At 33.1% G+C, this 13,909-nt stretch overlaps 1 protein-coding gene across 1 annotated transcript; it reads left to right on the top strand.

Annotated features, from left to right (window-relative positions):
- The first annotated feature begins 12,351 nt into the window (after positions 1 to 12,351).
- LOC131857494 (probable 2' cyclic ADP-D-ribose synthase BdTIR) lies at positions 12,352 to 12,906 on the top strand. The gene has a single exon (XM_059210143.1). The coding sequence runs from the start codon at positions 12,352 to 12,354 to the stop codon at positions 12,904 to 12,906; it is 555 nt and encodes a 184-aa protein (XP_059066126.1).
- The last annotated feature ends 1,003 nt before the right edge of the window (positions 12,907 to 13,909 follow it).

Here is a 13,909-nt window from a genome sequence, read left to right as displayed (position 1 = left end):
AATGATGCAAAAGACTCTCCCTCTTTTTGCTTGGTGTTGCACAAAGTAGTGACTGATATGTCTATCTCTATATTGTAGGAGAAATGTTGAATAAATGCCTCTGCTAAGTCACCCCATGACTTAATACCAGGTGGTAGTTGGGAGAACCATTCCATAGCTTGATCACCTAAACTTTGTGGGAATAATCTCATCAAATATGTCTCTTCTGAAGCTACTTCAATGCAAGCTGTGAAAAACTGTCTTATGTGTGCTTTAGGATCTCCTTTTCCTCTATACTTATCAAATTTAGGCATCACAAAGTGTGTAGGAAATGGAGGCATTGGAATACTCTTGTCAAATGGATAAGGACATATGTCTCTCATTGTGTATGTTGGCTTTGGTGTATTTATGTCCTCCATTTTCTTTTGTAAGTCTCTGATTTGTTGCTCCAAATTGCTCTTAGGTGGAGATCGACTTCTTGAACCATACCCCATGTTTGAGGCACCAATTTGAGGAAGAGCATGTTGCATATATGGATGATATTGATCATACACATGTTCATATGGAGGAGGTCTATATTGATGCGGCATATATGGAGCACTTAGTATAGATTCATGTTGAGGAACACCATATTTATTTTGTGCATGTATGCCATATTCTATAGGTATGTCATGTTCTATTGTGTTGCCCCCAAATTTGACACGAGGTTTCCTTGTGTCCAAATTTTGAGCATGCCTTTGAATATCTGCATAAGACTTCCATGTTGGTCTGCGAAGGTGAGTATCATATGCTTGACCATGTGTATGTGGGACCTCTGGTTTTTGAAGCAAAGCTGATGGTGATTTTGGTACCATATGTGGTCCTCTATTTCCTCCACTATTAGGTCTCCTTTGATCCATGTTGGAGTGAGTTTGTTGCAAAGGCCTATTTTCCATTATTTGAGACATGTCAAAATCATGAGGTATCTTGGCTCCACTTTGTGCCATCATGTGTAAGAAGTATTGTCTATCTCTCCTCATTATTTCCTCAACCAATCGATTGAAATGGGGATTCATAATGGATTCTTCCACATCTGCTGAATGTATTGATAAGTTGTCCAAGTTGTCATTGTGTATAACATTGTTGTTTGTAGTGTCCATGTTCTCAACATTTGGAATGTTTCTATAGACATCCATGTCAGGCAATGTAGTGTGCTCAGGATTGAAAAAGATATCATTGTCATACTCATAAGAACTCATGTTTGCGGACTCTTGAGCCTCTTTAGTTTCTCTCCTAGATTTTTGAAGACGGGTTTCAACCATGAACTAGGTATTGACCAAGATGTGTAAGACTAGATGAAAATGGAAAAAGTATGGAAGACCAAGAGTTGAATGGAATGTAAATGAATCTGAGATGTACTTGCAATGTCCAAAGTGTAAGACCAAGTATGTATGTAGTAGAGTAGGTGTGACTTCCAAAGAGAGGATAGTTTCTCTTGATGAGGTAAGTTGACCTTGACTCTAAGTAAAACCAAATGAGACCCAAAGGTAAGAAACCTTGATGAGGGACCACTTAGCAAAGTGTTGTTGTATGTAGTGTGTTGACAAAGTATGATGAGGACAAGCAAGTGACCTTTTGACCCAAGTTTAGACAAGTATGAATGTAAAATGAGATGTGAAGCAATGATGGACTGTGTGAGACCCAAAGACAGGTTGAATGCTAGATAAAACCTGAAGAAACAACCTAGGAAGCTCAAGTATTCTGAAACTGATTTCTTTTGTTTGCTGGACTGTGAAATTTTCTTGCAATTCTGGACACAGATGCGCCTGTATACTTCACAGATGCGATTCCCAGACACATACGTGTCTCTATTCGACACAGACGCTTCTAGACACACAGACGCGATTCTGCCCTTCACAGATGCGATTAAAACAGACACAGACGCGTTTCTGTAAAATTTGTGCAATTTTTTCCAATCTGTGAAGTTGTTTTGTTGTGACCAAATCTGACTGTTTGACTGTTTTTCGTGACAAGAGGACACAATGTTGATGAGGACTCAATGTTTGCAAGTGTTTAGACTCCAAAATGACTCCAAGAAAAGTGTGTTGTTTGATGTAAAAATGTTTTGCATACACTTGAAGACACAAAAGACACAATGTTTTGTTGTTTGGTCTTGAATGTTTGAATGTTTAACATAAGTCAAGCACAATTCTTATGGTTGGCCAAGACAATAGTTGTTGATCCCACATGGGGTTTTACCCCCGAGGCTACGCTATTTAGAGCGGATACTTAGATGCTTGACCTCACTGGCTCCACCCTCAGCACTCACTTCTCGGGTCAGCCAAGCATCAGTCCCCATGAAAACTCCCCATGGCGAACTTTGTATCTCTACTAAGAACCGTATGTGTGTGGGCCGCTACCAGAGGTCCGACCTCCTGCCCCAACAACTAGAAGGATTTGGGCTTCTAAAACAAAAAGGTGCTAGTAAGGGCATCCGCTCGTGTGGCCCTACATGCAGCACTTTCAGCTCTGTAAATACAGAAGGCTCCCAACCGGTAGGGGTTACGCCCTACAAATGATCAAATAAATTTTGATCAAACGGGTTTATGGGGAGACATAGTGTCAGTATGAACTAATCAACACATGTTATTCATAGTTTTCACCATGAATACATTTGATTATAGTGGTTCGGAAGAGGTGGGTTTTCCTTGCTACCACTTGGGTCGTTCTCTTCTCACTCGTAGTCCTAATGACCACACGGGAAGACAGGCCCTCTAAAGATTAAACAAAAAGAGCCTATTGCTCAAGACACAAAAGACAATGATTCAATTTTAGTGCACCAATGGAAGTGTTTGCTATTCTATGAAAACAAGGCACACAATAAAAATAAATTAAAAATGCAAAACCCTTGCCAAGGACCTGCAACAAAGAGTTGTTAGTAGTTTGGGTTGTTTGACATAATCACCCCTTCCTACAAACACACAAGTTAAGTAAATTTTAAAAACCCAAAAGACTTTGTGAAATAGGGGCCTTCAACAAGACGTTTTGCTCCCAAGACAAGCTGCACCAATTTTGCTAGCTAGATCTGAAAGTGTTAGTCCAAAAATAAACCAGATCTGAAACCCTAAGTGCAAAATCCGAAAAACTGAATCAATGAAAACTTCAAAAATTGCAAAACAGAATATACATAGATGCGATTACCCTTAACACAGACGCGTCTGGATAACACAGACGCGGTTCTGTGATGCACAGACGCGCCTAAAAATCACAGATGCTCCTTTCAGCCACAGACGCGGATATAAAGTACACAGACGCGTTTATGAAACACAGACGCCCCTTCCTGAAACTTGCAAAATAAAATTTATCGGAAACACAGATGCGATTACAGATCCCGCAGACGCGCCAGAAAATCAGAAACGCGATCCGAAAGTGCGCAAACGCGGAAAAAACCTAAAATGTTGTCGAAAATGTCCGACCTGCAACTTCAAAAATGCAAAATCTGCAACAAGGAGGTTAAATGCAAAGGGACAAGAGTCCCACCGGGCGTGCCAAAATGTATATGGTGAAAATGGATAACAATAATAACAATATTGAAAGGCTAAATGAATTCAACCACCAAACCCTAGCCTAACAACAACAAAGATCCACCATAACATATGAAGATTACCTAAGACAATGCAAATCAAATGAAATCACAAAGATTATACCATCACATGTCCAATAGGGTTTTGATCTCCATTCTTCCTATCTCCATTGATCTTGCTTGATATATTTGCTCTCAGATTTTATGTGCACAAGAGCTCAACAAAGAACGGAATGTGGTTGCAAGTAGGATCGTAGTGTAGTCAAATGATCAAGTTGTTAGGGTTTGATAATGAAGAAGACATCTCCTTAAATAGAAGACACCATAAGAAATGGAGGGATAAGATTGAGAGGTGTAAAAAAGGAGGTCGGCTATGATTAGAGGGTAGGTAGAAGAAATAATAAAATAATGAAAGGGGTAGGTAGTGTAGGAATTAAGAGATGAATGACATGTGTCATGTGTAGAAAAAGCTAATGAATTAATTAAATAAATAAAGATTTATTTAATTAATAGAAGAAGTAGGATAATTAAATAAATAAGATATTTATTTAATTTAGGAAAAGGATAATTTAAATAAATAAATGTATTTATTTAAATGAGAAATAAGGCTAGAAGAGGATAAATGAATTAATTAAATAAATAAAGATTTATTTAATTAATAGAAGAATTGGGCTTAGATAATTAAATAAATAAAATATTTATTTAATTAGACATGACAATTTTAGGTGTCTACACCCTTAACAAAATAAAGAAGTGGAAGATAGTCATGCTTTCTTTGTAATTTGGTTTGAAAAGATCTCCCATGCAACAGTGGTCAAGGTTTGGAATACTTAGCACCTTTTATGATTTTTCCCCTTTTATATTTTACTTTGACCAATCAGAGTGGATGATCCTTTTATGGGACCTTTCCTCTCTTTGGAATTTTGCTTTGAGCTCTTATGCAACTACTTCACTTCATCCTTCTATTAAATTATTGTGAATGAGAAAATTTGGATATTAGAACCATAAACATCAATTATTCTCAATTGGAACCATTCAATTCATTCTATGCACCTACAAATTAAACAATTATTATAATTATATCAAAATGACTTACATTGGGCACTGGGTGTACTTTGGATTTCAAACTCCACTCTATTGGTTCTTGGCTATTCAGAAGGATTCTCAGAGAAAGACCAAGATCTAAAAATGTTTCATAGTGTCTTGATGACAACCATGGGCTATTGCAATGTCGTCCATGAATATTGGGAGGATATGACCTAGGTGGGCTCTAGTTTTACTCAATCACATGCCTTGTGACCTTTGCTTCCAGTTAATTTTGAAATGTGTCACAATTTAAGGATAGGTGGGAGTTAATTTTGATCTTTAGATGCAACATTAGTCAAAAGGGAGCCATGTGATGAGATGATGTATCTTCTCAACCTTACCCATTATCAACCTCTCCAAAAAGTGTGAGAGTGTGCCACATGGTAGGATCACATGCAAGGGTTTGAGGTTAGGAAGACTTTGCAGCCCGACTTGGCATTGGATGCACAACTTGGTATGATGATGTATGTTTTAAGGAGTGCACTAACATTTGCAAGTGTAAAAGTGTGTCATTGACTGTAGACTTCCACAGAGTACTCAAAGGCTAGTTGAATGAGTAAGAGGGTCCTAATTTTTTGCTTGAATTAGAAAGAATGGGGCATCTTGTGAGAAAAAAACACAACAAATGTATTGCATGTTGAGGCATCCTATGCATAAGGAGGAGGGCGTTGAAAATTATAGATGTAAATCAGGTGGGTCTTGATTATGAGAGCCCACTTAATGCAAGGTTGTTGCATGCATGTAGGTGTTGTTGTTGTCAAGGTGATTCAAGACATCCATGCATGCATGCATGCATTTTTACTATGTAGCAATACTAACTAGCCATCTTCTCTTGCATTGTAATTTTTATTTAGTACTTGTGCATTTGCAAGTAGAGTACAGGTTTGAAGATTTTAATATTATCTTTATGTTGCTGGAATCACTCCTAAATGAGCTTAGCTCTATGATTGTATTGTAACCTCTTTCAAATTACTAAAAATACAAAGAATTGTTCTTTTGAATTGCAGGCTTTTTCTTCTAATTTTCCCCCACTTAAATTCTATTGTTATGGTTATTTCTATTTTATATATTTAATTAAGTTAATTAACGTGCATCAAACATTGTAATTGGTAAGGGTTTGAAAGAAAATTTTGCATTATCTCCCACTCTTAGATTGTTGTATGAAGTTTTTTTCTCATCTAGATTCCTTTCAAGGTTAAAGATCACAAAAGAGAAAAAAAGTAGATGTTAATTATTTGAAGCTAATGCCATCATTTCCAACTACATTCAAGCTTTCTTTATATCCAAAGCAATCCTAGCTCTAGGTGTGGACCTCTAGTCTATCAAATTTCATTTCCTTTTATTAGTTTAAGAATTGTTTGTGTAAAAAATGGTCTATGTAGTTTAGATTGTAAGTAATTATTTAAGAATTGATAGAGTAGGAAGGTTATATTTTTCTTGTTATTTGTGCTTTGCTTCTTACCATTATATTAATATTTATTCTTTTCCTTTTAATTGCTTTTTTAGAAAAAACTAGGAAAAAAACCATATCAAGAAACACAAGAAACATAGATCTCCAAAGAAAATTTCTATGCATTAAATTTCCATGAAATGATCTAAGAAATGAGAGACCATCTCTAAGAAAACACTAGGTTATTCTTAGTGGATTTAGTTATCCCTCATACAAATGAAATAAAATCACTAATAAACCAAACAAGCTTCAGAGAACTAATTTAAACATTGCATTGTCAATTCAAGAACCAATTTGATTCATAGAAAAGAGAGATATTTTGTGTGGCTTTTTGCAAAGAGTGTATTCAATAGACTCTCTATTAAACATACTAATGTTGGAAGGTGATCATAGTGTACAAGACCAACTAAAGGGGCTAGAGTTGCCTCTAGTTGATAGACAGGATGAGCCACAAGGTGAGAGGTAGTACCCATTCAGGCATCTCCTATACAGGCCCTGAGTTAGGATTATGGTGAGGTGGCCTCTCTACGAGCTTAGGTTGGATAGTTGTAGGCACAGGTGGCATAGTATTAGGAGCAGGTGAGAGGACTCACGGTGGAGAGGGATACAACCATATAGAGATATGGTAGGGAAAAGAGTCTCATAGAGCATATATAGTAGGTTGCAGCCCGGGATCCTCACTTTGACAGTATGATGGCCATGCTTTGCGCTGACAAGGAGATACATTACTAGTGCAGATTATGTGAGCAATTTGTCCCTCTAGAGCAAAGAGCAGGTAGTTATGTAGAGAATTCCCATGCCAAATCTAGATGGGTTTGAACAAAGAGTGTAGGCATGATGGGGTCACTTCCTCCACGAGGACCACCAAGAGGGTCAATGGGAGGGCAATGGCTATGCAGCGGACAAAATGGCCCGCGCATGCCATGCCTTCTCCATGGATGCCCACCATGTCCTGACTGCACGACACTGCATCGCCTTCCGTCCTCCTGCGCAAACGTCAATCAAATCGTACACGTCCACCACCATCAATCCATCAACTCGATAAGTTAAATATTTAATTTTTTTATTTTTATTTATTTTAATATAATTGTATTATAATATATAATTATGTGATTTTAACATATATGTAAATTTTAATAATATTATTTTTTAACTTTTTAAAATACATTAGGTAAATAACAGTTTAATTTTTTAATTATATATTTCTTTTTTTAATAATAAATTTAATTTAAAAATAAAACTAAAAAAGTTGTAATTAAGTAAAAATATGTGTAACTAATATAAAAATTTAACACATATATTAAAAAAATTATTAATATAACTTAAAAATAAAAGTATAATATAATTAAAAAGAAGCTTTAAAAAATATAAAAAATATGTGTAACTTGGTTAAATATTTTTAACTAACTTAGTTACTTAGTTCCTTTTATTTTTAGTTTAGTAAATTTTTGATATTTCTTAACTTAAATATGTGTAACTTAGTTACTTAAATATTTTTAACTAAGTAACTTAGTTACTTTTAGTTTATTTTTTATTTTATTTTTAACTTAAATATGTGTAACTAATCATTAATTTTAACTTACATATGTTAAAATCGCTTAATTAGTTATATATTATGGATGTTCAAAGAAGTTTCGAGTTAGAGTACATGACAATTAAGTTTAGTAAATAGACTCGGCAAATGATGGATTGTGAAATGTTATTCTCCTCAGCTAATCATATTATAGAAACATATGATTACATGATCAATAGATGTTTCTATGAAGTACCATACACCACATCTGTATTTAAAGTTCATATCTATTGTGAACACATGACCAAAAATATATATTTTTGATATTTTTTCATTTAAAAATAAAAGTAAAAATATGTGTAATTAAGTCTATGTAACTAATATACAAAATATACAAATTTAACATATATATTAAAAAAATATTAATATAACTTAAAAATAAAATTAAAATATGTGTAAGTAATGTAAAATTTTAACATCCATAATATATAACTAATTAAGCGATTTTAACATATGTAAGTTAAAATTAATGATTAGTTACACATATTTAAGTTAAAAATAAAATAAAAAATAAACTAAAAGTAACTAAGTTAGTTAAAAATATTTAACCAAGTTACACATATTTTTTATATTTTTTATATTTTTTAAAGTTAAAAAATAATATTATTAAAATTTACATATATGTTAAAATCACATAATTATATATTATAATACAATTATATTAAAATAAATAAAAATAAAAAAATTAAATATTTAACTTATCGAGCTGATGGATTGATGGTGGTGGACGTGGGCAATGGCTATGCCGCGGACAAAATGGGCGCGCATGTCATGCCTTCTCCATGGATGCCCACCATGTCCTGACCGCACGGCACTGCACCGCCTTCTGTCCTCCTGCGCAAACGTCAATCAAACCGTACACGTCCACCACCATCAATCCATCAACTCGATAAGTTAAATATTTAATTTTTTATTTTTATTTATTTTAATATAATTGTATTATAATATATAATTATGTGATTTTAACATATATGTAAATTTTAATAATATTATTTTTTAACTTTTTAAAATACATTAGGTAAATAACAGTTTAATTTTTTAATTATATATTTCTTTTTTTAATAATAAATTTAATTTAAAAATAAAACTAAAAAAGTTGTAATTAAGTAAAAATGTGTAACTAATATAAAAATTTAACACATATATTAAAAAAATTATTAATATAACTTAAAAATAAAAGTATAATATAATTAAAAAGAAGCTTTAAAAAATATAAAAAATATGTGTAACTTGGTTAAATATTTTTAACTAACTTAGTTACTTAGTTCCTTTTATTTTTAGTTTAGTAAATTTTTGATATTTCTTAACTTAAATATGTGTAACTTAGTTACTTAAATATTTTTAACTAAGTAACTTAGTTACTTTTAGTTTATTTTTTATTTTATTTTTAACTTAAATATGTGTAACTAATCATTAATTTTAACTTACATATGTTAAAATCGCTTAATTAGTTATATATTATGGATGTTCAAAGAAGTTTCGAGTTAGAGTACATGACAATTAAGTTTAGTAAATAGACTCGGCAAATGATGGATTGTGAAATGTTATTCTCCTCAGCTAATCATATTATAGAAACATATGATTACATGATCAATAAATGTTTCTATGAAGTACCATACACCACATCTGTATTTAAAGTTAAAAAATAATATTATTAAAATTTACATATATGTTAAAATCACATAATTATATATTATAATACAATTATATTAAAATAAATAAAAATAAAAAAATTAAATATTTAACTTATCGAGTTGATGGATTGATGGTGGTGGACGTGTACGATTTGATTGACGTTTGCGCAGGAGGACGGAAGGCGGTGCAGTGCCGTGCAGTCAGGACATGGTGGGCATCCATGGAGAAGGCATGGCATGCGCGGGCCATTTTGTCCGCTGCATAGCCATTGCCCAATGGGAGCAGGTCCATCAGGTAGCCATCAGCCTAGACTGTCAACTTCTGAAGGCGATTTTTCCTAGATTCGGGGACATGTACAGTCAGTTTTGATATGACCATTGGACGAAGTTTTGACTTGAGATATATCTTTTGATTCATGATATCATTGTATACTTGGATAATATTATTTTTTATGAGCTATATGATATCCAGTTGGCAGACTATTACACATGTTTATTGTGGATAGATGCATGCTTTATTTCATGCCTTCTAGATGCATTATTTTTATGGTGATTTCATGATTATGGTTCTACGATGATGAATCTACAATGTCATACCTTATCTTTTCTTTCTCACAAATTGATATTTAAAGATATATAATGATGGATGTTCTTTGACACAAATTCAAACCTTATCTGTGATGTAGTGATGCATGTTCTTTGTCACAAATAAACCCTTACCTTTTCTTTATCATAAGTGAGAAGGCATTTGTCATGTGCGAAGGGAGAACTCAAAAACTATAGAAGAAAAGTAATTCTACGTAGGAAAAAAGGTAGATAGAGAGTGTGAAGTGTGTAAAGGAAAATCTGTAGAAAAGAATAATAGAGGAATGCATTGGAAGGAGACAATAGACCGTAGGGTGCATGAGAATAATCAGAGAAGAATAAAATATGGAGAACAGTGCCAATAAATAGGGTAGAAAATAGAGCTATACAATGATACAAAGAGTTGACTGATTGCTAATAAATTATATATATTTATATTTGAATGAATTCAAAAAGATTTCATTATGTGTTTGGAACTTTCACATTGTGTTTTACCTTTTATTTATTGATACAACATCTCTCAACTTGAAAACAAAGAGTCTTTATTATTGTCTTAGGTATTTGAGCTTTTTGAATTGGCTGCATAAGGAAGCATTGTTGCATCAATTTCCCCCCACAACAAATGTTGCCTCCATTTAATTTTTATTCTATCTCCAACCATAAATCTAACCCAAGTACTAATGTTAATTCTATCCCTAAATGTAAACCTAATTGTAAACCTCACCCTAAACGCGATTCATTAATACCATAATCATAATTCTATCTCTAAATTCTAAAATTAATTATATTTCTAATGGTAATCCAAACCCTTAGCATAACCCTAACTCTAACCCTAAATATAACCCTAATCCTAACCCTAACCTTAATCTTAACTCTAATTCATCTAATATCTTAACCATACTTCTATATGGAACTATAACCCTAATAGAAACACTAATCGCAATTCTATTTCCAAGCATAAAGTTTACTCTAATAAAAAACATTAATTTAACTCTAATGCTAAATTGAATCTTGTTTTTAATCCAATCCTAATCTTAACTGTAACCTTAATTATAAATGATTCAAAAACCTTAACTCTATTTCTAACATTTTCCTTATCATAACCTCTACCCTTACACTAACCCTAACCGTAATCAAATTCCTAACCCTAATTTTATAAAATTACAATATTATAATGGTAAAAATAATATTATTTCAAATTAATTAGTAATATATTATTATAATATAATATTTTAATCTTTAATAAAATATACATAACTGATCAGATCTCTATTCTGCAAATAGTTGATCTTTGTGGGTACTAATTCCCACTGTGGTTTTTCCCATTTGGGTTTTTATTGTGTTATATGTTGCATGCTCTATTGGATGTTTTCTTATGTGGTTGTATTTCTTGCATGCCTATTGATTTTAAAGTTGATAAGAGGTGTAATTAGATTTATAAGGTTTTTACTTGCACTGATTCACCCCTTCCCCTCTTAGTGCCTTATAAGTTTATCAAATATAATATTATTAAATATTTTTTATAATAATAATATAATATAATATTTAATATATTTCATTAAAGATTAATGATATTATATTATTATATTTAATATCTTACATGTTGCACTATGTTACTGCCACACACACACACACACACACACACATGCACGCGCATGCACGCACACACACACTAGTATGGATAACCCAATGTCTTATGGAGAGGACTCCCCTAGGGGAAGGGTCTTGACCTTTATTTTGAGGATGCCATCAAGGGGGAGGGACATATACACCCTCAAGGCCTACTTGCCTTTATCTTTTAGATAGGGAATTATAGTTCGACGCTATTCCATTTAATTAATCATTTGTGTGTGTGTTGAGATGTATTCTTCTTGAGGCGCCTTTTTCATCAGTTTCTAAGGCACAATAGATGCCTTAACAAGGATAACTCTTGATATATTTTATATATATTATTGTTTAATATATGTATGTTAGTTAATGAACTATTAAATGATCTTTGAATTTTTAATTAAAAAATAAAAAATAAATGATATTTATCAATAAACATTTGCAATGACTCTATTAAAAACATGATCTTATTTTTTGATTTTCTAAAATGATCTTGTTAGAATGTCTGAATATCCTAGGTATAAATCCCATAAAATGTGATTAAATAGAATATCAAGTAAACTTGCTTATTGGAAGGCAATAACGTGGAAGCGCACACTACATAAACTTTACCTTTATTGTTGTCGCGTTCTTGCCACTAATACACATTGAAACCTAATCTTCGTAAACACAGCCGACTACTTTTGTCTTCGTGTCTTGGCGACTGATTTTCTTGCTTATTAGAAGGCAATAACGTGGAAGCACACACTAGATAAACTTACCAATTTTTTCTCCGCTCGGTCAATGCTTTATGGGCTATTTCTTGAACTGCTCAATTCCTTTGTTTTCGACTGTGGAGGGTTTCTAGCATATCCAGACTATCAATTTTCTGTCAATGGCTTCTACTTCGACATCTGGTCGAGGAGAGGAGGAACGCGATCCATTTTTGGTACTTGAACCTCCCAACAAAAAGATCAAATCTTCCTTGACTGCAAAACAGTATGATGTGTTCATCAACCATCGAGGCCCAGACAGTAAAACAGATCTGGCTTTGCCGCTTTATAATTCTCTACAACAAGCTGGGATCCGGACATATGTAGATGCTCCAGAGACTGAACTGGGAGATTATTTTCCTTCTGCCATAAAGAATGCCATATCCTCTGCCACACTACACATAGCCATCTTGTCGCCGCGATATGCAGAGTCTGCTTGGTGTTTAGCCGAGCTATCTTTGATGTTTCAAACCAGGGCTAGAATTATTCCCCTGTTTTACCATGTCCGGCCTTCAGACTTCCGCTACATTAAAAATGAAGTTGCAGATGCATTTAGAAAGCACGAAGAGAAGGAGAAGGAGGGCAGATATCCTGATCATGACATTCAACAGTGGAAAGAATGCCTGCAGAACGTTTCAGGAATCAAGGGCTACGAAATCAAGGAACAAAATGAGTAAGACATCTTCATTCGCTTTTCATCCACACATTTTCTCTATATTTGGTTAAGTTTTCTTTTCTAAAACATGTTTAATTAATCTAAAAATAGTTTTGTATTTATTATTTTAGCTTTAGTACTTCACCGTAGAGAAAACATTGGATAAGAAAGACTAAAAATGGAGCAAGATTATTTTCTCTATAGATGTTTTACTAATAGATGTTTTGATGATCCCGTCCATTCCATTCTGAAACCTGAATCTTGCATTGTGATTTCTGGTTGGAAGTTTCTTACAATTAGAGGATTAATTGGAAATATCTTCAGTCTCTTATAGGCATAGGCATTATCTGTAATTGAAGCTTACAAATTAAATTGTGCTTAATTCAAATAAGAGATTTATGCCTTTTTAACTGTTGAAATACAAAGTTAGGTTCACTTAATCAGCTACAACTTTATGACATTAACTTATTAATTCAATTTCACAATTAATGGGAGGTTGTGGGTTCAAACCACCTGATCCCCATTTTATTGAATTCCAAGAAACATGTGTTTGGTCTAGTAGTGGCGCTTGAGAATAGGAATTAACTTTTTGGAGGAGAGCTGAGTGGTGCCATCCACATAGAACTAACTAAGAGAACAACAATACTGAATAAAATGATACCAAAGAAAAAGTATCAATGACTTAAATGATACCTGTTATTATACCTGTTATTACACTTTGACAAATGTCTTTGTGCTTACAAAAATCATCAAGACTCCTATTCTCCAATTTCCTCTCGAGAGAAATTTCAATAAAACGTTTTTAAATTTATAAATGAAAAAAAAAATCTCAATTACTAACAATACCATTTTAATTACATTTTTGTTTTTGCTTTTTGTATTTTCAGTTATCTGAAGAAGCTGTGTGATGATGTCGTGTCTACCGTGGTTAAGGAAAAGCAAAAGAGAAAAATTCCTTTCCAAGTTGCAAAATATGAGGTGGGACTTGATGAGCTTGTGAAAGATTTCTACAGCCATTGCCAGAG

The sequence above is a fragment of the Cryptomeria japonica genome, chromosome 8, assembly GCF_030272615.1.
Source record: "Cryptomeria japonica chromosome 8, Sugi_1.0, whole genome shotgun sequence".
Classification (NCBI taxonomy): domain Eukaryota; kingdom Viridiplantae; phylum Streptophyta; class Pinopsida; order Cupressales; family Cupressaceae; genus Cryptomeria; species Cryptomeria japonica.
Note: the sequence above shows the minus strand (reverse complement) of the source record. Positions and strands in the feature narration are given on the sequence as shown.

Coding starts and splice junctions, on each gene's coding strand:
- LOC131857494 (XM_059210143.1), top strand. CDS start 12,352: ATGGCTTCTACTTCGACATCTGGTCGAGGAGAGGAGGAACGCGATCCA.